Consider the following 25,175-nt stretch of genomic DNA (forward strand, 5'->3'; position numbering starts at 1 on the left):
TATGTACATGTAAACTTATTTTAAGGAGGTCATGTTAACTAAGTTTAAGTGTACATCCAAAAGTTCAACCTTGTTCAATGATTATACGTAATATCAGTTTAAGTATGTACATGTAAACTTAGTTTAAGTAGGTCATGTAAACTGAGTTTAAGTGTACATACTTAAACTCAGTTTAAGTAGGTTATGTAAACTAAGTTTAAGTAGATTATGTAAACTAAGTTTACATGAACCTACTTAAACTGAATTTAAGTTAACCTCAACAATGTAAAACTGAAACTGTCGTACAATGCAGTTGAACAAGAAGAAGAAAATTGAAACCAGCGTTATTGAAAAAGAAGAAAAAATTCACTTATTTATATGCAATCGAGTATGAATGAAAGATGTTTTGAATCACTCTTTAATCTTTCATAGAGATTAGTTGAACATCAGGATTGTTTGATCGTTGGTGGGTGAAAGAGAGTGGAATTTTAGAGTGACAATGAATGAAATCAAGATTTTAAGAAAATTTATATAAAAGGACAATTTTGGTATTATCAAAAACTTTTTTAAAAAACTAGGTGTAACCATAAATATATAGGGTGTGGATAGAAAAACTCCTATTTATAACACATACTGAAGTACTCGACTTTATAGGTGATACACAATTTGAAGTCGGTTACAATTACGTAATCTTATTTGATTTATAGAGTTTTTGATAAAAAAAAAAATAATAATAAAAAAAAAAAAAAAATGTTCAACAATGTAATATTTTATTTTACGCTATTTTTTTTTTTAGAGGATATGTTATTTTCCCTGCGATATGCATTATGTATATCTGGGCGTGTGGACAAATTCATTGTCGTCCATGATTACATATAATATAAAATTCTTTTCTTTAACAATATTTTTTATGAATTCTTAAATAATATCATAAAAATGTATTCTCTTCATTTGGCATCTGTCATCATTGACTTAAAATTATGGTCATAAAATATTATAGGTAATAATATTTTGACAACAATTATTAGATTATTTATTTAACATCAGCATCACGCTGAATAAATATTTGAAAAGAAGTTTTCGCTTGCATTTGTCAAATGCTAAGTTTTACAAGTAAGAAAATACATAGAGAAGTTTATCTTTTTTTAAGGGAAATACATAGAGAAGTTGTTGTCACTCATGATAGTAACCATAATATAAAATTTCAAACGACATTTAACTGTGGAGTAGAAAGGATAAGAACTACCGAAAAAATAAATAAATAGTAAGTCGACATCACTCATTTTATGATAATACTTAAAAAGTATCAATTTATTTCAACCTAACACCTCGAAAAGAAAATCAAAATAGGTAATTTTATATTGCTACATTTCAACAAATCTTATTTTTTTCATTTCGATTTATTAAATGGAACATATGAAAAGTGAAGTGAGTCGGTGTTTTCTTAATCATCATTCTTTATATATACTTCATAATTGGATGTCTATTTAGTGTAGTGTTAGATAGGTGAAACACCTACCATTATGGATGATATAAAAATAAAGAATATATAGACACGAGTGGACGGAGTAAATGCATGAATTTAGGTGTCTAGTTTTCATTTGTGAACAAAGACAAACACACACAAAACTATTAGTAATAATAATTAAGAAAAGAAAAATGCAACGTTGACAAATTGCAATAAATCAATCCACTAGATAAGAAATAATATACATCAATATATAATATTATATAACCTATGGTTCTTTATTTAAAGCAGTGTACCAAAGTGGCGGAAATTTCCAGCCCAAGCTAGGAGAAGAAATTAATAACTCTATGTTAGCTTCTTCTTCTTCTTTCCTTAAATTGAATTGATCATTAAAATTAGGAATTACTATCATATTCATGCTCTTCTGAACCTTCTCATCGATCCTCAACTCCTCATGTTGTGCTCATAATATGGTAATTAAAGTGTTTATGCTCATAAATTAGTGAATTTGCAAAGAAATATGAGCAACACAATGATGCCAAGAAGCAAAGTCATGTTTAATTTGGTTTATGATAGAGGTTGACAAAAACATTCCCTCTTAATTTCCAACTTTTTTCTATATTCCATTCCACACACTTTTTTATTTTTCAAAAATAAAAAAAAAAAGACAAATGGATATTGGCAAGAACATGAAGCAAGGAAAAGGGAACAAGAAAATAGGCCTCATCACAAAAACGTGGGAGAGATGCAAGTCCATAGGAGGAGGACACAAGAGTAAATCATATTCATCATCAGTGACTCCAACAACAAGAAGGAGCAAATCATGGCCTGGTCTTCCACGGGGCGAAGAAAATAGACGAAAGAAAGTGGCCCCGGAGGGATGCTTTTCGGTGTACGTTGGACCTCAAATGCAAAGGTTTGTGATCAAAACTGAGTATGCTAATCATCCTTTGTTCAAGATGTTGCTTGAAGAAGCTGAATCAGAATATGGTTATAGCTGCCAAGGACCTTTGGCTCTTCCTTGTAATGTTGATGTCTTTTACAAAGTGTTGATGGAAATGGATAATGAAGCTCCTCTCCAAGGTTGTACTTTTGGTCGTTCTCGTTCTTCTTATCATCTTCTTAGCCCTTCTAGAATGATTGTCTTAAACAACTTTTAATTATCTTTTTTTAAAGAGAAAAGGTGTTCTGATAATCTGAAGTTCGTCTGAATCTTGCATCTGATTATCTCTATCAAAATTAACGTAAACTTCATAAATAGCTAGCTATATGGATATGGTAATGTTTTATTAATTTCTCATTACTAGGGTACATATTAATGTCTAGCAATCTTGTAAAAAATATATATATTAATGTCTAGCAAGTTCAATTAGTGCTGTATTAAGTTCTTTCCATCGCATGTAGTGATCATCATCAAGTATAATGATCAAATGTTGAAATTAATAAAATGTGTGATCCATGGTTTGCTCTATTCAAATTTTGATCCTCTTTTCTTATTTGTGTATGTAGTGCTCTGTCCTATTACTTCTTATCCACAAATACATTTTTCAATTCCACCAACACCAAAAATCATTATTTTAAATTGCCAATTAATCACATCATAACCGCAAATATGGCCTCATTTGTTTGTAATTTTCTGCAATATATAGTTTAAAACAATAATGATAATTTTGGGTTGACTTTACTTCATCCAGTAAAACAAATATATGTCTATGTATCCATATGATAATCTTAATTAATGAACAAAACCATATCAATTGGTCACTATTTTTAAGTTGGTTGGGCTGTTTTGATGTCATGGACGGTTGAGCATTTGATCCATCAATAATGATGGCTATTTAATTATGCGTTTACTTCTCCTAATATGAATCCATGTAGAGTTTTAGTATCTTTCATTGGGTTGTCACTTTTTTTTGTTACAAAAATTTTAGGGTGAGGGGATGGTGCCCCAGTCCAAGGCAGGGAAGACCTTCGGGCTCAAAGAGCGTTTACAAAGATAATTACATTTACCTCCCTCCAAGGGCACTAGCGGGGCTCGAACCATTGGGTTGTCACTTAATATATAGTTAGAAATTACATAAATATATTTATTTGATTTGATCTAGTTCTATTTTTATTTTTTTTATAGATATAATGGAAAGAAGATAGAGTTGAAATTTGAGATCAAACTCGCATAGAACGTCGTCACAACTGACTATTAGGTTGTAGATGTCATGTATGATAGAACATTAGAGTTTAAGAACACACATAAAATATATCCCTTTTTTAAATTTTTCTTAGTGATGTTCTTGTAACTATACATATTATTCAAAACAATTAAGACAATTAGAAGGGAGTCAATGTGCAAATATATTAACTAAGTTGGGAGTAGTTTAGATTCTTTGATTCCATGATCCTCTGATGGTTGATACTTTACGATTCTCTATTAGGATTTAGTTTTTGTTCTCTTTTTTCTCATGCAAACAAAAAAGGTAAATGCTTTATGTTTTAAGACAGTAATTAGAAAATCGATATTTATTTTAAACAGATTTAGAAAACCAACTTAAAAATGACAATTTTGTTAGTAAGTTAGCTATCATTCACTAAAAACATATAAAACAAATCTTTAACATATAAGACAAATTTAATTCTTTCAAAAAAAAAAAAAAAAAAGACAAATTTAATGTAAACAACTATCTTACCACCAGGTAAGCAAAAGGCATTAACATCTAGCTCATCTGAACTTGGATCCTCTCCGATGAAAATTTCACTGGATGCTCTGCAGTGAAAATCTAAACCTTTAATTACCTTTTTAATAAGTAGAAGGTTGTGACCCTTGGTACCAATTCCCTTTAACTTTCCCTTCCTTTTTAGCCAATGCACTAATAAGTGTTTCTTCCCATTTTGTTCACTCAACATTCTCATTACTCAACCCTCTCTTCAATGCATCAATGATATAATTCCCTATCATCCTAACTCTCCAACTGTCAATAACTTCCCCTTCCATTCTACCTTCATCATTTCAAACACAATCTCCCCAAGCCACCTCTCCACCGCTTTCGGAATTAGAATCAAATGTGTAAAATACAATAATGAAACACCTGAACAAACAGTAACTACAATGAAAACACGTCTAGGCTTATGAAACCAACGTTTTTTTTGACCTTCTTGGTTTTGGTCTGCCACAATTACAACAATGTTGCACATTCTTAGGGTTTTTAAAACCCAGTGTACCTAATCTCTTAAAAATTGAAGAAAATAAGAAAACCCATTAAAGTTAGCTCCTTTGGAACCCGATTTCAAAGACCCAGATTGTATAATTCTGGAACTAAGCTTAAAAATTGAATTTTTATGTGAAACCCTGGAAGCCAAGGTATGGAAACTTTCAAGAACAAGTTTTCCCCTTTTATACCATCACATGATAGTAAAACCCACGTAAAACCCCAAAAAAATAAACTAGGTTGAAAGATTGATTTATAAAGTGAAACACTGTGAGTGTTAATTTGTATGAATTTAGAAATGGAAAAGATTTGTAGACACTAAAACCATTAATCTACATTCTACACCATAAGAGAGATGGAGATATAACAATGTCATACCAAGAAAGATATAACAAAAAATACGAAGTGTTGAATGAGTTATTGGAAATGAATGTTTTTAAAAGTACCAACACTAATGGATTGATCTAATTGATAAAGATATAGGCTTTTTTAACCCAATCAAAAGTTCGTTCTCGAATAACTAAATTAAAAAATAAAGTTAAGCAATTTGTATCATCTCTGTATTCGTGACCTTAGTTCAATTGATGAGAATAATGTAGCATAATATATATATATATATAAAGTTGGAGGTTCAAATTCCGAATATTCCACTTATTTATGTTTTGGAGATGTAAATAGATAAAAGACGTCCATAACACCAAAAAAATAAATAAAAGATGTTTAAATATCATTGTTGTTTCGCTTTAGATAAATGAATATATTAAGCTAATCATATACAATATTTTTTGGTGAATTATTGTTTATTGACGTAAAGTGAAGCACAAATGTAGTAGGACAAGTAGTTTTGACTACAATAAATCTAAAATTTAATGTAGTTTTCATCTTAGCTTATATTATATTTTTTTAAGATAGCTTATATTATTATTATTTTGTTTGATTATCTTCAATGGAATAAAGGAGCTTACCGAAGACATCATCGTAATGATTCATTGTCCGCAAGAATAAAGCATAAGATAAGTAATGATACAGCGAGCCTTCAATGTCTTGTTCACATAATCATATAATCAAAGATGAATCACTTCATTAATTATTTTTTACCAATGTTATCCTTATTTATTAAAGTAGTTACAACTTACAAATATTTATCTTTTTTAATAAAAGAAGTATGATGTTTTAGTCAACATATTATTTTACATTGTCCTTCAAAAAAAAAATTTATTTTACATTGAAAATTGGTATAAGTAAATCATTTTCTTTGTATTTTGAAGGTGGTGATCATTTTTTCTCATGAAGTGTGCATATCACAAACTATATAATATAAGATTGGAAGAGTACTGGAAAAAAAAAATTAGGGGGTGAGGAGTACTAAATGTTGCTTCTTCGTTCCTATTTATAAATTTTATAGTATGTTTTAAACGAAAAAATATATTATTCTTAAATGCAAGCACCGTGTCAAATTTTATGCACATTGATTTTTTTATTCTTCAAATATACCTCTTAGTAATAATACAAATTTTTGTTTTAAAAAAAAAAAGTAATAATACAAATTTTCATGAGAGATAAGAAATTAAAATCGGACATATCTATAATCCATAAACAAAATGGTGCTTTACTAACACTCATATATAAAATAAACACATTAACTACACTATTACATTTCAAAATATACGTTAAAATGATAAATGCAACTTATAAAAGGGTCGTATTTTTTACACATCTTCTAGCTAGCTAGGTATTTCAATATATAAATATTAAATAACTATCACAAGAATAATAATAATAATAATAATGAAGAAAGGATTTTGGTTTAGGAGGTGATGGACGAGAGAGAGAGAACACACAAGAGGAATCCAAGTTGTGGGGTCCCCTTCCCCTAAAATAAAAGGAGGTGATTGAGGGTGGTATAGGATAAGGATATTGAGTAAGAGGGAGAGAAGGGTCACCCAATCCTAAACTTAATGAAAGGGATCCAAGGAAAGAAAAGAATGTACTAGGATGAATTTTGTCTAATTTTGTTTTGGTATACCAAAAAAATCTCACATTACTTGAAAACCGAGGTTACGAACTTACGAGTAATTTATAAACACGCACTCAATTGAACAACGACTTTTAACTAAGCCGCATTTGTGAAGTGAAGTTTCTATAATATCTAAAGTGGACAATACCTCAGAAGAAATTAAAATCCAAATGAATTAATTTGAGCATAAGGTAGTATTGATCATATTTTGAGGTGGCTTGTAACTAAGAGCTCCCAAGCTGTATACACATAGGTTATTCTCTTGTTTTAATATCTGACTACTTCCTGTGCTCTTCAAGAAAGGAACATTGCAAGAATAAGAAGATGATGAAGTTCCTATCAAGCTTGCTTGGCAGAGAGACACAATCTGTGAATTACCATCCATGGCAATTTTACAGTTAGTTCCATCCACTGATGGTATATCTAATTTGTATGCTCCCTCTCTGTCTGTTGTTCTGTTCACTGAGAAATTTATCTGTTCGTTGGTTCTTGGTGAGCTTGCTCTAAATCTGCACTCTATATGAACGTCAACACCTGACATATATAATCAATTCATTCATTTGCTTATAATCTATATATAAAGTTCAGACATAGACGCCAAACACTAACACATACACATAGACACTGGTAATGATTTAAGAAAATAAAAGTGACTGAATATAATAACCATGTGTATATTGCATGAGAAAGAACAAGGTACTTGGTACATACATACATACCTGGCAAGAGATAACTGTGTTTAGAGAAAGTGCCGGTTGAGCAGGCATCACAATAAACAATTCCCTCAACACTGATAGTGGTTGTGGGAGATTGAGCAATGAGAACAAATGGATAACTGAACAGCAGAGATGTCAGAAGAAGGAAGAAACCAATTGGATCCATGTGGAATATTGGAATCAAGCACTTTGACAAAATTAGCTGCTACCATATTATGTATATATTGTTGTGTGACAGTTGGAGTATTTGCGGTTCAATTTGGATTGATTTTGAGACAAAAGTAGTCATTACATCCAAATATTAAAATAACAAATGGTTCGGTTCGGATCGGTTTGAATTAAACCGGGATTACAAACTAATTAACATCAGCACACATGACAAGTGCGAGACTTAATCAATAATATTAATATTTATTTAGATTATGTTAGATGTTAACCTATGTAACAATGCCAAGTGCAATACTTAATAAATAATATTAATATTATAATATAGATGGAATGAACCCGTGAGTGTTCCGTGGGGGACCAACCACAATTGGTGACCCAAAATTTGTCAATATATAATATATTCACTACAAACAAAGACATGTGAAGAGAAAGTATTTTTGGCTTTGGCATAATATCGGTGGCAAAGAAGGATAGAGGTGATTACATGTGTATCCACAAATATACATTACACTTACAGCACATATTTTAGTGCGTTTTCAATTTCATGTCATATGCCATTTGCCAGGTCGGGTAATGCTGAGGGAGAATCTTTGTAGTAATTGGGAAATTGATTGTAACTCCTTCATAACGATTGCACTTTCGACACAAGTTGGATCATTGATGATCCTAAAGACTCTCCACATCCTATCCACTAGAAATTGTTCTATAAAATAAATCAGTTGAAAGTTAAGATCCGATCTAAATCTTAACTCACGATAGATTTTGTGTGATCGAGAGTTACAATCCATCCATGGTGGAATTAATATGAGAGCTAAAATGACAATTCATGTTGAGCAATCACCCAATGTGTAATGACTTGGTGGAATTAATATTTCAAGGCCTGGACTGAATACACGTATTTCTTGACCAATCTGTTTGTTTGTTTCTGATATGGAAAATTGTCATTCTTAAAGAAATAATTTTCCTATTATCGTCATCAACTGAATGATTGCATATATATTTAACAATAGTATCTGAACGAGAAAAAGGTCATAAAATGTCCACAAGAAATGCATAAGAAAAATAACGTCTCAGATTAAGGAAAACAACTTTTACATGCTAAAAAAAATATTAACAAGAAATTACGTCCAAACAAAGGGATGGCCACAGTCTAACCTAGTCTCTTTTTAAATCTCAGAGTGTCCCGACACACTAGCACCAATCGATATTAGCACGGTAATAAGTTGTAACAATGTTTCAAACATTTAACCAAACCAAAATGTTCAACCGATGATCTAACCATGAATCAACACTCTATTCTTTGTTTATTTAGGTGATTTGGTAATTATTCCGTCCTGATTCATGGTTTGAAGTAGTTCGACCCTGAGCCAGAGGTCTCGTTTCAATGTCGAGTTCAATTTTTAAAACATTGGTTTTAACAACTAAAATTATATCTATAGAACTTGAAAGTAATACGTCTAAGATGCTAAAATGATATCTGAAATCAAACAACCTACTTTGACAAAAACAACTTAAAAAGTACAGCTTTTATCAGCAAGAAGCATTTGGTTTAGAAAGTTAAAGGATATTGTAAAAACTTAACAAGACGAAAGTCCTACCGTATCTCTTTTATACTGTAAGGTACTTGCATCAATAGTTATCAAATTTTAGTTGCACAAGCAATTGACACATAATTTAACGAAGAAAAACGATGAATTGCCTCGGTTCTCCTTCTGTTTTTCCTTCTTTTTACAAGAGAACTACGATGATGGAGCACAACGATAGTTATGGAACCTGTACACCTGGTGTTTGTCCTAATCACTGCATTTATTTTGTACTCCATTGAGCTGCGATCATTTCAATTTCTTCAATCGTCAAAGAATATACTATAGTATGATCACTTAAACTTCTGAATCTGAAGGCTCTGTGGACAAGGACGGGTCTGTGCCATAATTCCAAAGGCTCTTCAGCTCACCTCTTACACATCCCAGTATGATAAAGACACCTGTTGATTTAATCAAAGTAAACAATGGCCCGGCAATATGAGAGCAAAAATGACAATACCATAAACAACTCCACATAATTTCAGCCAAAAACTAATTACCTAGTGTACATGGAACAAGGTAGAGGAGTGCAGGTTGTCCATTTCCGTCCATCAGATATAGTCCCAAATATGTGAAAACGAGGCCTGAAATGTAAAAAGACACTGTCATCAATCATGATATAAGAGATCAATGAAACTAATCTATATTACAAGTCTAAATTACAAACAAATCAAAATGGAATATCTATTATGCCATAAACTAGTAGCATCCAAGTAACTAATTGGACTTTAGGAAATCATGGATTTAATTGATATGATATTTATAGAAAAATCAATAACCATGCTTGAGATAGTAGTGCTACTTATGCTTTATGAACCAAACAGAAAGAAACAGATGATCAATAGTTGCTTGGATGTTGGGATGGCATATAATCATTCTCATTTAAACTACACTTGATGTGAATTTGAATTAGCAATCCATTACACACTATTGTTTTGTAAGGTTTTGAATGCCACACGGGAAAAAACAGGTTCGACATAAACTGAAATTCCATTTATAGAATATTGGAAGCAAACAACATATTAAGTAGGTGGAGGAGTAATTTATGAAGAGAGTGATAGGTACAAAATTTTCAAGTAAATTTGTGATCACTAGTGTTAACCAACACAACTGTTGGGTCTTGGCCTATTCTCATTTGCAGCTTGTAACCCTTGTTTCTCATCTCACACATCCGCATCTGTTGCTTGTATTTTATATATAACCTCTTTAGTTAGAGATCTATAAGGGTTCCTCTTGTTTAACAATATTACAAAAGCTGTAAAACACTTGGGAAAAAATAAATCAAGTTTTGTTTAATAAAAATTCTTTTTGGTGGCTTGGAAAGGGATTTGACAGAAAATGTAAAAGCCGATGAATCAGACAGAAGTGTTGAATGAGGTTATACTATGATAAGTTCTTAACAAAAGCTGAATTTTTTTTATCTACAATATTCTTAACTTAATGTCGAGAGTCTCAAAATTTGAAGACATGGCTTGAAATATTGTCTATAATTAAAGTTGAGAGGCACCATTCACCTTACAAGCTGGCTATGTAGAGTTGAGTTAGGCCCAATCCAAATTCTAAGAGGGTACTAGAGTCTATCCAAGATCTGTTGGGTCGCCTACAATTGGACCGCTCGGCCACGCTCCAAATGTCTAGTGTTGGGCATGAGGTGGTGTGTTGATATTTTGACGAGATATAGACAGAAGTAATGTTTATAACTAAAGTGGGAGGAATTTCTCAGCTTACAAACCGATTTTGCATTATTGAGTTAGGCCAAATCCAAATTGTAAGATTTATTTTAGGCTCCTTATGATTAAGAAAGCATATAAAAAGTTATTTCAGTTCTTCTTACTTATTAAGCAGTGGGTTATTGTTTATTTAGTCATTAGAGTAAAAATACGGTTACTATTACCAACTATAACCAGTCAATGAGTGAATAAAACCAAGTTATACTTGGCCATAAATGTACGCAATGAAACAAAAATAAGCAACAGTTCTGATGAAGGAGAAAATGATTAAAAAAAAATATTAATTAAAGTGGTACTATTGCCATTTTACAACCGTCCCCGGGGGATTTGAACTTTGTACCTTAAGGTTACAAGGCTAAGCTCTTACCACTGAGCTAGCACATCAAGATATTAAATCTTAACATATTATTTTAAAAGAAAATAAATTTATTAAAGAAATTCTCTATATATTCTACTGCGGATTTAACACTATGCTAAAGGACAGACGTGTAAAGAAGAAAAGTCACACTTAAAACGGAAGGAGAAAATTATAGAATTAATCAATACTAAAATGGAACAAAAGAACTTACCAATTCCATAGCCAATTACCAACCAAAGAAAATATCCATTTAATACTCCCTTCTTATTATCTTTGTCAAATCTAGACAACGAAAAGACAGAATAAATGTCAAAAACGAAGCACCGTGTCAAACATACATAAATGAAAGCTTCCTAGAGAAAATATTAGAAAGACCTATAGTTACATCAGATCATTTTGGCTTATGTATGAAATATATTCCAAAAGACAGATGGCTCGGAAAGTAAAAAAATTGATCAGATTTTACTTGCTAACAGATGGTGTGATATTCTGACTGGATGCTTGGTATAAGCTAACATAATGAGGAGTGATAGCATCACACTCTCTTAACACTCACTTTTCAACACTCTTTTATTTGTTAAAATTCACATGGGTCCCACTATACCCATATGAACTTTGACCAATAAAAGAGAGGAAGTGAGGGGTATCAAATCTGTAAAAGTTATAAAAGAAAGGAAGTGAGGGATATCAAATCTGTAAAAGTTATAAGAGAGAGGAAGTGAGGGATATCAAATCTGTAAAAGTTGTCCGCTCGTGTCTAGTAATGATAAGTGATAAGACCATGCAGAATCTTCTAGCATACAAAGTGGCAGTGAGCATCAACATGCTATGTTCTTCAATGAAATATGATATTAGAGGAAAAACGCATAGCAGCTTGATTGTCACCCCAGTAACATTGTTTCAACTTTCAACGAATATCACTACAAAATATGGTAGGAGAAATATACACTTATTCATTGAAAGCTATGTGTACATCCTTTTTTTTTACTGAGCTATGTGTACATCTTAAAATTTGTAAATCTTGCATTTACATTTGAGATTGAGAAAATAAGGAATTCAGTACCTATGAGCAAAGGAAACAAGCAAACCAGGAAAGATGATATCTCCAAAGCCAATCATGTCATAACCACCCCATGTATCAAAAAGACGAGGAAATCTCAAAAGCATAGGAATTGCTTCACCACCAGCCTTGTCACCTCGAGCAACCTGTAAAAGAGGACTCGTCATATATGATTGCGACAAATATATAAGACAGACAGCACGAGTTCTCTTCCTTGTCAATTAAACATAATCATATTAGAGAAAGAAAACACAAGGTACATTTGATAAGAACAAAAGCAGTTATCAACACGCATCTCCATTAATCAACACACATAATACATGTCATAAGTTAAATAATAAGAGGAATTATAATTATAGTAAAACTATAAGCCCTTTTGACCAATTTCACATATATTAAGAAAAGTAGGTAGTAAGATAAGTTAGTAGTGTTAACCAGGGGCATGTTTGGGGAAAAAAATGCACCTAATAATTTGTATATGAGCTTGTATTTAGGGACAAGACTTTTTTTCAAAGGGTGCTTTTAATTAGGGACGGAGGGAGTAATCCCTATTATAGGGATTTTCACTTTCCTATTGTGCTTAATTGTAGGCTTTTTTTTGGAATATACCACAATCAAATAAAGATTTAACTTATATTGTTCATGTTGCAGTGGAATTGTTCCTATTATAATGGGATTTAATTGATTTTTTAATTAAAGATTTAAATAATATTATACAAAAGATAAAATTGTAATTAGAATAATATAAATGAAGGGTATAATTGGAAGATAAAAAGCCAGCTCAAAATCATGTATCCCCTTTATATATAGGTATAGATACAAGACACTTAATCCTAAATCAATAAGGAAATTAGGAAACAATCCATGATAATAATTAAGTAATATGGAAATTAATCTTGGGATAAAATCGAAGATACCCTAAAATTAGAAACTAATCTTACGAGATAAACTACGATACTCTAACATAATATCAAGATATTCTGATATTGTTTCTTATATTCCAACACCATGTCTAAATGATACTTTCTCCTCTGACTTCATTTTCTACTTTGTTCTCACTTTCTACCAAAATTTCCTATTTATCAAGTACATATAAATATTAAAATAAGCACATATACTACTCTGCCTTTGAAGAAGCAAACTGCACTGAGACAGTCCAAGTAAGGAACTAAAGTACTACTAGTACAAGTGAATACTTACTGCAATCATGACACTTTCGTGGAATATCAGTGGAGATATGAACACCCAAAAGATGTCGTAGGCAAAGGCACAAGAAAGGAGCACAGTCGCAACCTATTACGTTAGACACATAAGAAATTTACAGTAACTGTTATTAATGGCAGATACAGAACAAAGTAAGAAAGGGAAGAATGATTAATTTATTGTAGACATGAGGAATCCATTCAGGTACCTTAATATTGGGTAATTGAGCCAACTGCAAGACTGTTATCATCAAACAGATTCCCTGTTATGAAAATGCAATAATTAGTGAATAGCACACAGTCAAAGATCAATCACACAGCTAATCATTGGTTAACTGATCAAACATACAAAATAGAAAACCAACTTCCAGTGCAATGCTTCATGAAGCTCAATAGGTGTAGCGAAAAGGAAATAATAGTCAAAAGATTTCCAGTTAATAATCTAACGACCACTCAAGCAATTGCGTGGTTAACAATGTTAAAACTTCAAAGAATGGTGGATGAGAAACCAGTTGTTAAATCAATTAAATACTTGATAGATCAGCTATAAAACTTCTTAAACCCATGAATTCATGTCTTGAAATTGTTCTGCATATACACACCTGTATGTGGCCTCTATACACTTTATGTAATTTCAGCTCACTGTATGCGGAAGTGTAATAGGATTATAGGAAACATTCACATATAAATACTAGGGAGATCTATAATAGAAACTATTGCACACTTCTACTCTAGATTATCATACAAAGTTTCTAGCATCCTCTTAACTTCAAATGACGGACAGTATTTACTAACAAGTTTTAAGAAAGGGAAGTAACTTTCATCTGCTAAGCATCTGAACAAAGTTTGAGTTTAGACACTGCGTTGATAACAGAAAACCGTGAATGCCACACAGAATATGAATTTAGACACTGCGTTGAATGTAGACATTTGAACAAAGTTACTAGAATATGAAACTTACAAGAGTGTCTTGGCCAATCCACGAATAAGATTCATGTCGAGTAGCAGCCCAGAAAACAGCAAATGCCAGACAGAATAAGAACACTGCCAGCGAGAAAATAGAAATCTCCCCAAATAGAGGTACATTCACGGTCTTTTGACCAATATTTTGCCATTTCCTGCTCACATATAGATTTGTAAGAAAAAGTAAAGGATTTAGAAAAATTAACAGAACACACAGCATGCAGAAAGAACACTGATTTCCTTTTATGTCCAGAGAGAGAGATTGGTGTACCTTAAAGTAAGGCTTGTAATACAATTGTGCATCCCCTGTAAATTAATACAAACTTAAATTAATGGACAGGAAATTAAAGACTTTGATTATGTATGTTGATGATAATGATGAGTGATGATATTGATATTTGTGCTCTTAGTCTTTCACACAGACGCTGTCACTCTCTTCCTATCCTATTTTTTCCTGCATGCAACTTGTGTATGAAATTGACAAGGTTAACTTAGTATAATATGATTAGTATGTCAAATGCTTGAACTGCTAATAGCCTAATAAAAACTCAGTGTATATAGACAGAAATTTCAATCATGTATGATATAGGGAACTAATACCCTCTTCATGTATACCACAAAATATGATTTTTGTCAATTTGCAAAAGTGGGAGCAAAAGCCATGGAAAGGAATGAATTACATTACCTCAATACCAGCAATGCAGAAAAGTACAATGAGCAACCACATAAACCAAGATGACATGAAGAAGAACAACAGAACAAGAAAGGTAGATGCTGTTATGACAAATACGACAGCAGCCTTTGAATTAATGTTAAGAACTTGCTTATCAGAACCGCCTCTTGCTGCGGCAACATTTTGAGATTCCTAGCAAAAGATTAAAAAAAATGTATATGTAAAAAGTTGTGATTTTGAAGGTATTGAAATTTGGGGCCTAACTCATCCTTACAAAACCGGCTGGTAAGGTGAGGAGTGCCTCCTCTTTATAAACTCTTCTCAAGAGTGCTATCTATCCGATGTGGGACTAAATCCACCCCCTCAAAGCCAACACAATGAAGGTGTTGGAGGCTGCAATGAAGGCTAACCAAAGGTCGCAATTTAGGCGACTAGGGGCGGACCGCAATTAAGGCGGAATTTCCAACAGAAGGTATGTTAAAAACAAACTTGAATAGATTGTTTTCGGTTAACAAAATGGTAGGAAGAGTACATGTCAGTTCACTATAGCGCACAGTTTGTAATAGTGCATGAACTTAAAAGTGGCTGTAAGAAAGAAAATCAATGATGGAAATGTAGATCAGTACACATGCCAAGGTCAGTGTATCTAATACATTTCCCATCTCAGCATTGCTCAAATATTAAGTGATTTTTGCTTGACAAAAGCATGTCCCCACATCCAAATAGTGCTTACTCAAGGCATCATAAACAGACTTTTTTAAGTACATATCATAAACTTTAAAGCTGACAAAGGATTGCAAGGAAAAACCTTGGGATATAATTCACTATAGCGTTCACCAGACTTCTCCGGAGTAGTTAGATCTGACCATAGTGAAGCACACACAATTGTTCCAACAGACACCAACCACAAAAATGCAACTGAGAAGTCTACAAGTGGTCGAGGTGGTGCATATAACAGAACATCCACTGCAATATACAATTCAACATTAACCATATGTAGACCATGTGGAAAATAAACCCGACAGCTAGGATAAATATGCATTTTATTGATAAAACTAGCCATGTTTGTCTCGTCTCCTTTGTTCAAAGGGTGCATCAAAATGAGAATGTCCGTTTATGTGTTTGCATGAGAGGAGACATGGTGGAATTTCTAGTCAGTGCTTTAAAACCACATGGTAATGTAAATTACCTTTTTTTTTTCTTGTGCTAGTGTTTTATCCATTAGATCAGTTTGAAATTTCAATTCATGATACTATGATGCTTTATCTACGCAATTTTTTATTAATTCAAATTACAACTGAATTTAATACTATCACAAATATATCCTAATTCCAATCCAAAACATAATATAAAACTCTACACAATTGCTAAATATTAATACAAGCTCCCTGCTCCACATCTTTTGTACAATATTGGGAAAAACCCAAGTCCCATCGGATAGATGAGACTCTTGATGAGAGTTGATGAAGAGGAGGCACTCCTCACTTCACAAGCTGGTTTTGTGATGATGAGTTAGGCCCCAAATTTCAACATGGTATCAGAGCTTGTCGAATTCAAGGGCCACCTACCGATTCACGCACCAAGCCCAAAGAGTGTTGGGCGTGACGGGGGTGTATTGGGAAAAACCCAAGTCCTCACTTCAACATACAACAATACCATACGATGGCCTTGTCCAACTTGGTAGGTTTGGTGCAAAAATTAATATGCACTATTGGGCTCAATCAAAAACCAAAAGTTTCAATAAAACCAGTTAGACAAGCATTTAGAGTGAAGTCTTTCTCAATGGTTTTTCTACTGTGTTTGTAGGTCTTCTGCTTTTCCATACTTGTAATCTATCTTCTATTTGATTCATTTTTTTTGTTAGAGCCTCTAAAGATCTTACTCTCACATGGCCACGCAACTTGGTAGGTTTGGTGCAAAAATTAATATGCACTACTGGGCTCAATCAAAAACCAAAAGTTTCAATAAAACCAGTTAGACAAGCATTTAGAGTGAAGTCTTTCTCAATGGTTTTTCTACTGTGTTTGTAGGTCTTCTGCTTTTCCATACTTGTATACTATCTTCTATTTGATTAATTTTTCTTGTTAGAGCCTCTAAAGATCTTACTCTCACATGGCCACGCAGCTTTAAGAGGAGAGTTTTATTGATCTTTTCTTTAACAAGTCCTAAGCCAGCTAGGGGAAGGGGAATAAAATTTTCTACAACTAATAAAAGACTACTGTTGCGCACATCTGAGCAACAAACAGCCAAGCCTTGATGTATTGGGCAGGGATGTCAACAGAGAACTCATAAACATGTTTATTACGGCTAAAAAAGATGTTCATGCAATAAGCATATCACAACGTGTAGTAGATATACAATCCTAAATACCTTTCTCAAAGACAATAATAGTAGAAATAGAAGCTTTAAAAATTGAAGCCCTAACCTCTCTTTCCAGATGTTAAAGATGTGTTGAGAGCTTCTCCTGCTGATTTTGTTATCATCACAACTGGAATTGTGATGTTTGCCTCAGTACTATCAGTGCAAACCATCTCAACAAGATCTGACAAGAAAAATAATCAGTCAGATATCATACAAAATACTATGACATAAAACTTATTGACTATATGTAGAAGTGAGTACAACATTAATTGCGATGAAAGCATTATTAGCAAATATTTAATTGTTTGTGCAAAAGCAATATGAGATTTCACTATTTATATGCTTGGTATCACGGTGGGTCGCCGTGATTCTGGCTACCCTGATACCAAACATAGGCTATGCCTTTGCTTGCCTTACTACTCAGATTTCATCTTTCCATTTATATTGAATAATGTATTCAGGTTTTAATACACGTGAATATGCTTGAGGCTTGAGAAGTGCCTAACTGTAAATGGATGAGAAAGTGACAAGCCTAACACATGAAACTACAGTCATAGGGTTAGGGCCTACTTGGATTGGCTTATTTGAGTTTATCTTGTGTTAGCAATTGCTTATTCATCAGGGCTTATCATGCTAAGGAAAGGATTTTCTATCACAAATTAAACAAAAAAAGAAGGGAAACATAAACTAACCTTCTTCATTATTTATGATCAAAACGCCAGTAGCACCTCCAGATTGTGCAATTGTAGCTTTAAGTTGAAAATCACAACCCCCACGAATACATAGAGCAACAGAGTCAACTAACTGCAAAATGAGAAACAATAAATCACACTCAGGCATCGCGACAGTCATTAGCTAGCAAAATATGAGACATAGACACACACACGTCGACAATATTAAAAACTTAATAAAATGGATTAAATATTAGAGATGTAAAAGTTAGTTACATATTATTACTTTGTTAAACTTACTAGATAAGCCTTAATGTATTGCTTGATGTAACAAGAATTCTCTCGTAATCAATCCATTTCACTTTTCTATATTTTTCTCTCAATTATGAGTTCTATCAAGAATTGTGATGTTAATCAAATGTAATAACATGTGCATATGTCAGAATCAGAAGTGTCTGTGCTACGAAGTTAGTTACTGTGAATTGATGAAACTAAAAAAACACAAAAAGGAGATAGAAATATAAAATAGAAAAGAACCTTTGAAGTTGAAGATGAACAACAATCAGTAGGATTAGAAAAAAGAACACGAGTTCTGACGCTATTTTCAGCTTTTTCAGGTAAGGAAGAACCAAATCTTGCAGTCATGCCGCTTTGAATAACACCTTCCTCACCATCTGCCCAGTTTTTCACCTTAACCTGAAGCAATTGAATTGAATTTAATTTAAGAAGATATATCCAAGAAATTAGGTAGAAATCGAAATTGAAATTGAAATTGAGAGAGATAGTAGCATACATACCAATTGGAAGGGGTTATTGCAGGTTTTGGACTTGGGAGCTCTATCGTCATCGCGTTTCACATCGTTCGAGGCAAAAGCAGTTGTTGCAAGCAGCAGCAATAACACCGACAGAGAGAAACACAATCCGAAACGAGAAGAAGAAGAAGAAGACGCCATTATAGTTCGTTGCTATACTCTTCTCATCTTACAATAAACACCGCGATCTAACTAACTACTGTAGTAGTTTACTTCTATTCTTCTTCTTCACTCCACTGTAAAAAAAAATACTTTGGATATTTTATGATGGAATAGAATAGAGCTGCTAATTCTCCATTCCATTATTTAGAAAGTCGACCATACACAGAATGAGTTATAACTTTTTTAATTCAATTTTACCCTTTTATTTTAAAAAAAATAACAGCAATAGGTGGAACAAACATTAATAACAAATTAAAAAAAAATACCCTTTAACATCTTCATAATTGATATGTAAAAGTTCTTATTGAAATGTTGACGAAAAGTTGCAAATGCAACAATCTAAATCCCTAATAATTATACAGATCCAAGAATAAAATCCAAACATAAAATCAATTTTATGCATGAACTCATAAATGAAATCATGAAATTGTGAAACATGGATACCACTTTATGCATTCATAATATAAAATATATGCATTCGGGATATACTATATGCATTTGAAAGAAGTATATATTATTAGGTGCATCATTTCGGATATAATAACATGAGATTTATAAACAAGCCTAAATTATTTCTAGCAACAAGTCTAAGTTGTTTCTTCGGAAGCTATTTTCAGGAAACAATTTAAATAACAAGCATATTGTTTTGATAGAATCCCAAAAAATTATTAGTTGCATTCAGGATATAATAACATGAGATTTACAAGGAACAATCTTATCAAAATTGAAATTTTATCATTGTATTTTTTTTTTTTAAGGGAATTTTACCATTGTATGGATAAGCAATGTATCCCAACAACAATTTTATTGATAGTTGTAATACTACTACCACTATTCCATAATAGAAAAAGATAATACAAAAAAAAATAACGAAGCTGTTTGAATTTCAAAAAAAAAATTAATAGAAAAAGATAGGGACAAAATTGTAATTGTGTTATTAATGTGTTCCATTTCATTGGATACACCCCAAATTGAGGGGAATGGAAAATTGAGTAAATGAGTTGTATTTGATGGAATGGATTCCATCACATCCCATTCCATTCCATCTTTTTTTACAAAATCAAACAATGGAATATAGCTCTATCCCACTCCATTTCATTCCATTCCACCACTCACCACCAATCAAAACACAGCCCCAGTAATAACTTATAATTAATAACCTTCAACAAAAATTATAAAGGGAAGAATTCATTTTAGATAAAATAATAAAGGTAAAAAAATTGATACGTTATAGGCTCAAACGCTATTACAAATAATATATAAAAATAAATTATAAGTTCATGATGAAAAACAATTAACAAACAAGTCTTTTTCATCTTACAAACCTATAAAATATAAGTTATAAACTACTTTATTTATTCATTTGCTAAAAAAAAAAAAACTATTTTATTCATCTTACCAACCATGTCTCAATTTACCATCCTATCATTATTACAACTCTCATTAAATGTTATTTTGAACATTAGTCATGTTAACTTGTCGTTGTGAGGGAGGGAGAGGTTTTTGTGTATTATATGTGTATGTTCTCGTGCATGTGTTGCATATAATTTTTTATTTTTATTTTTCATAAAATTCCCAAAATATATTTAAATACAAACCAACAATAGAATAATGGAGGACTCTTATTCGCAGAGGTACAATAGTTTTTTGATTATAAATTGTTATCCAAACAAATGATTTTATTTAAGTCATGTTATATGTAAAATATGGATTATATTTTTAAGTAGTAATTTCTAAAATGAAACCAACCTAAGGTGGGATTATATTGCATGTGATTTTTAGTTTGTTGAAGTCTAGAGTCTTTTTGTTGTTTAGGACACAAGGAGATTAACATAATGCAATATTGTGTGTAGACAGCAGACAAATAAACAATCAATGTTCTTCTTCAAAAAAACAATCAATGATTAAACTCATCTTCTTTATTACAAATTCAAAATTAAAACAAGGAAGAATATAATGAAATATGCAAACACATAAAAATCAACTTTTAGTAAACCGGTATATCCAATTTTCACAAAGTTTGTTCAAATGAGAATGCGATTAAACTCTTTTGATTGGTAAGAAAACAAACAATAAATAAAAAAAGAAATATTCCATCGTGGTGTGGTCTTTATGAATTAATTCTTTAATACACACTTAAATATTTCATTTTAGAATGACCATAAAGGGCCTTAATCGTGGTTTTGAACTATATTAACAATGATAACATCATTTTACTGCGAAATAAAGTCATCAAAAGATGGAAGACCGGAAAAATATGTTGGGTAGCATTGGATCTCATATTGACTTGTATCAAACAATTGATTAAAGAAGTTGTTGGTGGTGATGTGATCGTTTTTTTTTTTCTTTTGTTGGTCATGGCGACCAAAAGTTGAAGAAGAAGTTGAAAAACAGCTCAAGATTTATGGAAAAATTCAATGCATTCAGAATGAAACACAACACTATTAAAGGTAATGTGTTTTGTTTTTCATTTTAAGTCGTTGTATATGGTTTGTTTTGATTAGCATAATTATATTTTTTCGGCCATTTTAGGGTTTAATGGGTGATTCTTCATTTATTACCTATAATTTTAAACTTTCATATATTGATTTTCGACACTTCATAAAAAACGTTCGAGAGGGAGTTTCATTTACGATGATCGTTAAATGTTGTCACAACGGCAGATTCGATTAAGGCGATGAGGAACAAATAGATTACATATGTAATTGATCGATCATTAACAAGAGTGAAAGAGATATAGATGAAAAGTGAGACATTGGATGGGTCAGGATCGTCCAATTGGTGTCCTAATTTATATGTTTTAACCGTACGAGAAAACAATTGGGTTAAAGTTCACACATGCAACGATGAAAGCGATAAAAGAAGTTTAGAACACATGACAGCTACATAAAACATATTTCTTACTAACGTCGGGATAATATCGGTGATCTTTAGAAATCTCTTAAATAAATTTCAATTACTTTGATTGATTAGTATATCATGTGTATATAATAAGTGTTAGAATTTAAATTACAGAGTTTATCATGTAAAATGTAAAAAGTGTAAATGACATGGAAGGATATCCAAGACACTTAAGTGATATTATTATTTAAGGATTTATTAAAAAAAGATATTTAATAATTTAAAAAAAAAAAAAAAAAACTTATATTTATAGATACTTTATAGTGAAATTAAATGATTATGTATATACAAACAATAAGAAATAAAAAAAAAAATAATAAAAAAAAAAAAGAAGGGAAATATGGGTAATGAATTGAATGCAATGCAAAAAAGTAGCTAGCACTAGATTTGTTTCCACTTGAATCGCAGCTTGTCCAGGTTGTTGTTCACTTCTCTCTCTCTCTCTCTCTCACAATGTCAAGTTCAGAAGACGAAGGAGGAGGAGGAGAAGAATATCTCTTCAAAGTCGTTATAATCGGCGACTCCGCCGTTGGTAAATCCAATCTCCTCTCACGATACGCTCGCAACGAGTTCAATCTTCATTCCAAAGCAACAATCGGTGTTGAATTTCAAACTCAGAGCTTAGAAATTGATTCTAAAGAAGTTAAAGCTCAGATTTGGGATACTGCTGGTCAAGAACGTTTTCGTGCTGTTACTTCTGCTTATTATCGTGGTGCTGTTGGTGCTCTTATTGTTTATGATATTTCTCGCAGAACTACTTTTGATAGCGTTGGTCGTTGGCTCGATGAACTCAAGAGTCAGTAGTGCTTTCTATTTCTAGATCTGATCTTGTAGTTAATTTAATTCACTCTTATGTTTTTGGTTTTGGATCTCGTAAATTGTTATAGTTATTTTGTTTATATCTTGCATTAGTTAGTAGTTAGGTTATGTTAATCTTGATTTTGCCATGTGAAATTGACTGTTTTGATTATATATAATCTTAATTCTTCATAGCTTAATTAATCTTATATATTTGATTACATGTTTCGAAATTGCAGTCTTGCTGCAAACTTTGATATTGCAGTTGTGGCAAAATATGAGCAAATGTGGTTGTAATTGGTGCTGTCATGATGTTGCGAAGACCTATAAAAACTAGGAGAAATTGCATTGACCTCCTATGAGGTGTCTCTTTAAGTGACACTCAGACCCCTTTTAGTTTTCAAAATGCACTCACCTCGCCTGTACTCCCTACAAATTTGTGCTTGACATTTTTTTCCTGTTACGTCTCTATCTGACACTCACCAAAAAACACTAGAGTACACATTCAGGTTGTGTCGCTGGGAACATAACTAGACCTTCCATATTTCTAATAGTAAGTGTTGTGAAAAAATGTTCGATGTGGGTTTTTTTTAGTGAGTATACAGGACGTGAGTGCTTTTTGAATATCATAGAGGTTTGTGAATGTCCTTTAAAGAGATCTCATGTAGGTCAATGCAATTTCCTCTCTAAAATCTATGTGTAATTGCTATGGTTAATTGTGGTTGTGGGCTGTAATTTAAAACTGTTTGATTATATAATTAATGTCTAAGTATAGCTAGAAGATTAAAGTTTTTGTGTGTTTGATAACTGTGATGCAGCTCATTGTGATACGACGGTGGCAATGATGCTGGTGGGAAACAAGTGTGATTTGGATAATATAAGAGATGTGAGTATTGAAGAAGGCAAAAGTCTTGCGGAATCAGAAGGTTTGTTTTTCATGGAAACCTCTGCTTTGGACTCAACAAATGTGAAGACAGCTTTTGAGATGGTTATCAGAGAGATATACAACAATGTTAGCAGGAAGGTCCTCAACTCAGACACTTACAAGGCTGAACTATCTGTCAACAGGGTCAGTCTTGTCAACAATGGCAACTCTACATCCAAGCAAAGCAAAGGCTATTTTTCTTGCTGTTCCTGAATTTGGTTTTTATTGGTTTTGATGAATTAAAATTGAATTGGGTTGGCTTTTTCTTGCATGGAATATCTTTGAATAGTTTTTGGATTACATTACAACCACAAAAGACTATATATAGCAATGGAAATTTTATATATCTTCAATTTTAAGTAAACGGGTTTCAATTGTATAATTTGGGGGGTACAGAGAGATTGTAATTTCAGTTAATGAAGTGAACATTCATTTATGTCATGTTTAGTGTTTTCTTAGACATGATTGTTGTTCTTGATTAATCGGTGGTATAATTTACAAGTTTCTCAGTTGCCTATTGTTTGTCAATGTTACATTCAAGGTTTGCTAGAGAATTTGCATGTACTGAATTTTTTTGTACATGGTCAATGGTCAACGAGAAAGAAGTTGGTTTTAGTTCACAGGTTTCTTTTGATTTTGGCGAATATTTGTGGTACACTGATAGGTATTGACTTCTCAACGACCCTATAAAAAGGGTGTCTGTACTCTGAACTTTGAACTTTTGGCTGCCAGCTTTTCAATCTAATAGGTTAGGCAATGCTTCTACTATAAATTTTGTGATAAACTTTAACTGATTTTGTCAACTATTGACTTAGGAGTCAATTGTGTAATTTATGTCGTTAAATTTTTTATTGTTTGAAATTTAACGAATGTTTTTTTTTTCTTTTTTGTTTTGCGCAACTAAACTCGTCATTTTAATAGTAAAGCAATTTTATTTTTTTTGAGGGAAATAGTAAATGAAATACAAGAACATAGTAATTACTAAAACATTTGGAGTCTATATATCACAATGTAGTTACTAGTTAGCTTAGCAAAAATATTAGCGATCCACTCTCTAACTAACGAGATAATTAATAGGGAGAATATTAGGACCTACCAAACCACATTCTTAATCCAATTATGGAAGATTTCACCACAAGATCAACGTTTATCATCACATAAATTGTCCACTTAATGTAAACGTTATGGGGTCAAAGAATTGAAGAAAAATGAGGACTTGAGAGACTGTCATCTTCTCCTATGAAATCTATGACAATGGGTGTGGTGGTACCACAAGTCCACAACTAGGTGGAGCTTAATATTTATTTCTTTTCATAGTAGCAAATCTTGCCTCATTTTAGAAGCTCTCCAACATTTTTTTTAATATAGAAAACAACAATGATTAGGTTATTTGACATCTTTCCCTCAAAAAAAAAAAAAAAGTTTATT

General features: G+C 32.1%; 4 protein-coding genes across 5 annotated transcripts; 2 read left to right on the top strand and 2 right to left on the bottom strand.

Annotated features, from left to right (window-relative positions):
- The first annotated feature begins 1,738 nt into the window (after positions 1-1,738).
- LOC25499786 (auxin-responsive protein SAUR72) lies at positions 1,739-2,924 on the top strand. Its single transcript, XM_013592327.2, has one exon. The coding sequence runs from the start codon at positions 2,119-2,121 to the stop codon at positions 2,605-2,607; it is 489 nt and encodes a 162-aa protein (XP_013447781.1). The 5' UTR covers positions 1,739-2,118; the 3' UTR covers positions 2,608-2,924.
- A 3,316-nt stretch (positions 2,925-6,240) lies between these two features.
- LOC25499788 (uncharacterized) lies at positions 6,241-7,663 on the bottom strand. Of its 2 annotated transcripts, none has more exons than XM_039827271.1 (2): positions 7,372-7,663; positions 6,241-7,198 (listed from the first exon to the last, which is right to left on the bottom strand). In XM_039827271.1, exons 1-2 carry the CDS (start codon positions 7,544-7,546, stop codon positions 6,840-6,842), a joined length of 534 nt encoding a protein of 177 aa, XP_039683205.1. In that variant the 5' UTR covers positions 7,547-7,663; the 3' UTR covers positions 6,241-6,839. The 2 variants fall into 2 exon arrangements, with proteins under 2 accessions (XP_039683205.1, XP_013447783.1); XM_013592329.3 differs by having other exon boundaries at positions 7,384-7,657.
- Positions 7,664-9,059: 1,396 nt separating this feature from the next.
- On the bottom strand, positions 9,060-19,273 carry LOC25499789 (signal peptide peptidase-like 2). The gene is made up of 14 exons (XM_013592330.2): positions 18,947-19,273; positions 18,687-18,845; positions 18,171-18,282; positions 17,543-17,659; positions 15,926-16,083; positions 15,130-15,309; positions 14,716-14,750; positions 14,443-14,599; positions 13,691-13,744; positions 13,480-13,572; positions 12,283-12,425; positions 11,431-11,501; positions 9,632-9,715; positions 9,060-9,532 (listed from the first exon to the last, which is right to left on the bottom strand). The coding sequence occupies exons 1-14, from the start codon at positions 19,100-19,102 to the stop codon at positions 9,429-9,431; spliced, it is 1,623 nt and encodes a 540-aa protein (XP_013447784.1). The 5' UTR covers positions 19,103-19,273; the 3' UTR covers positions 9,060-9,428.
- Positions 19,274-22,386: 3,113 nt separating this feature from the next.
- LOC25499790 (ras-related protein RABA5e) lies at positions 22,387-24,362 on the top strand. Its single transcript, XM_013592334.3, has 2 exons — positions 22,387-22,820; positions 23,641-24,362. The coding sequence occupies exons 1-2, from the start codon at positions 22,478-22,480 to the stop codon at positions 23,958-23,960; spliced, it is 663 nt and encodes a 220-aa protein (XP_013447788.1). The 5' UTR covers positions 22,387-22,477; the 3' UTR covers positions 23,961-24,362.
- The last annotated feature ends 813 nt before the right edge of the window (positions 24,363-25,175 follow it).

Source organism: Medicago truncatula, chromosome 7, assembly GCF_003473485.1.
Source record: "Medicago truncatula cultivar Jemalong A17 chromosome 7, MtrunA17r5.0-ANR, whole genome shotgun sequence".
Lineage (NCBI taxonomy): Eukaryota > Viridiplantae > Streptophyta > Magnoliopsida > Fabales > Fabaceae > Medicago > Medicago truncatula.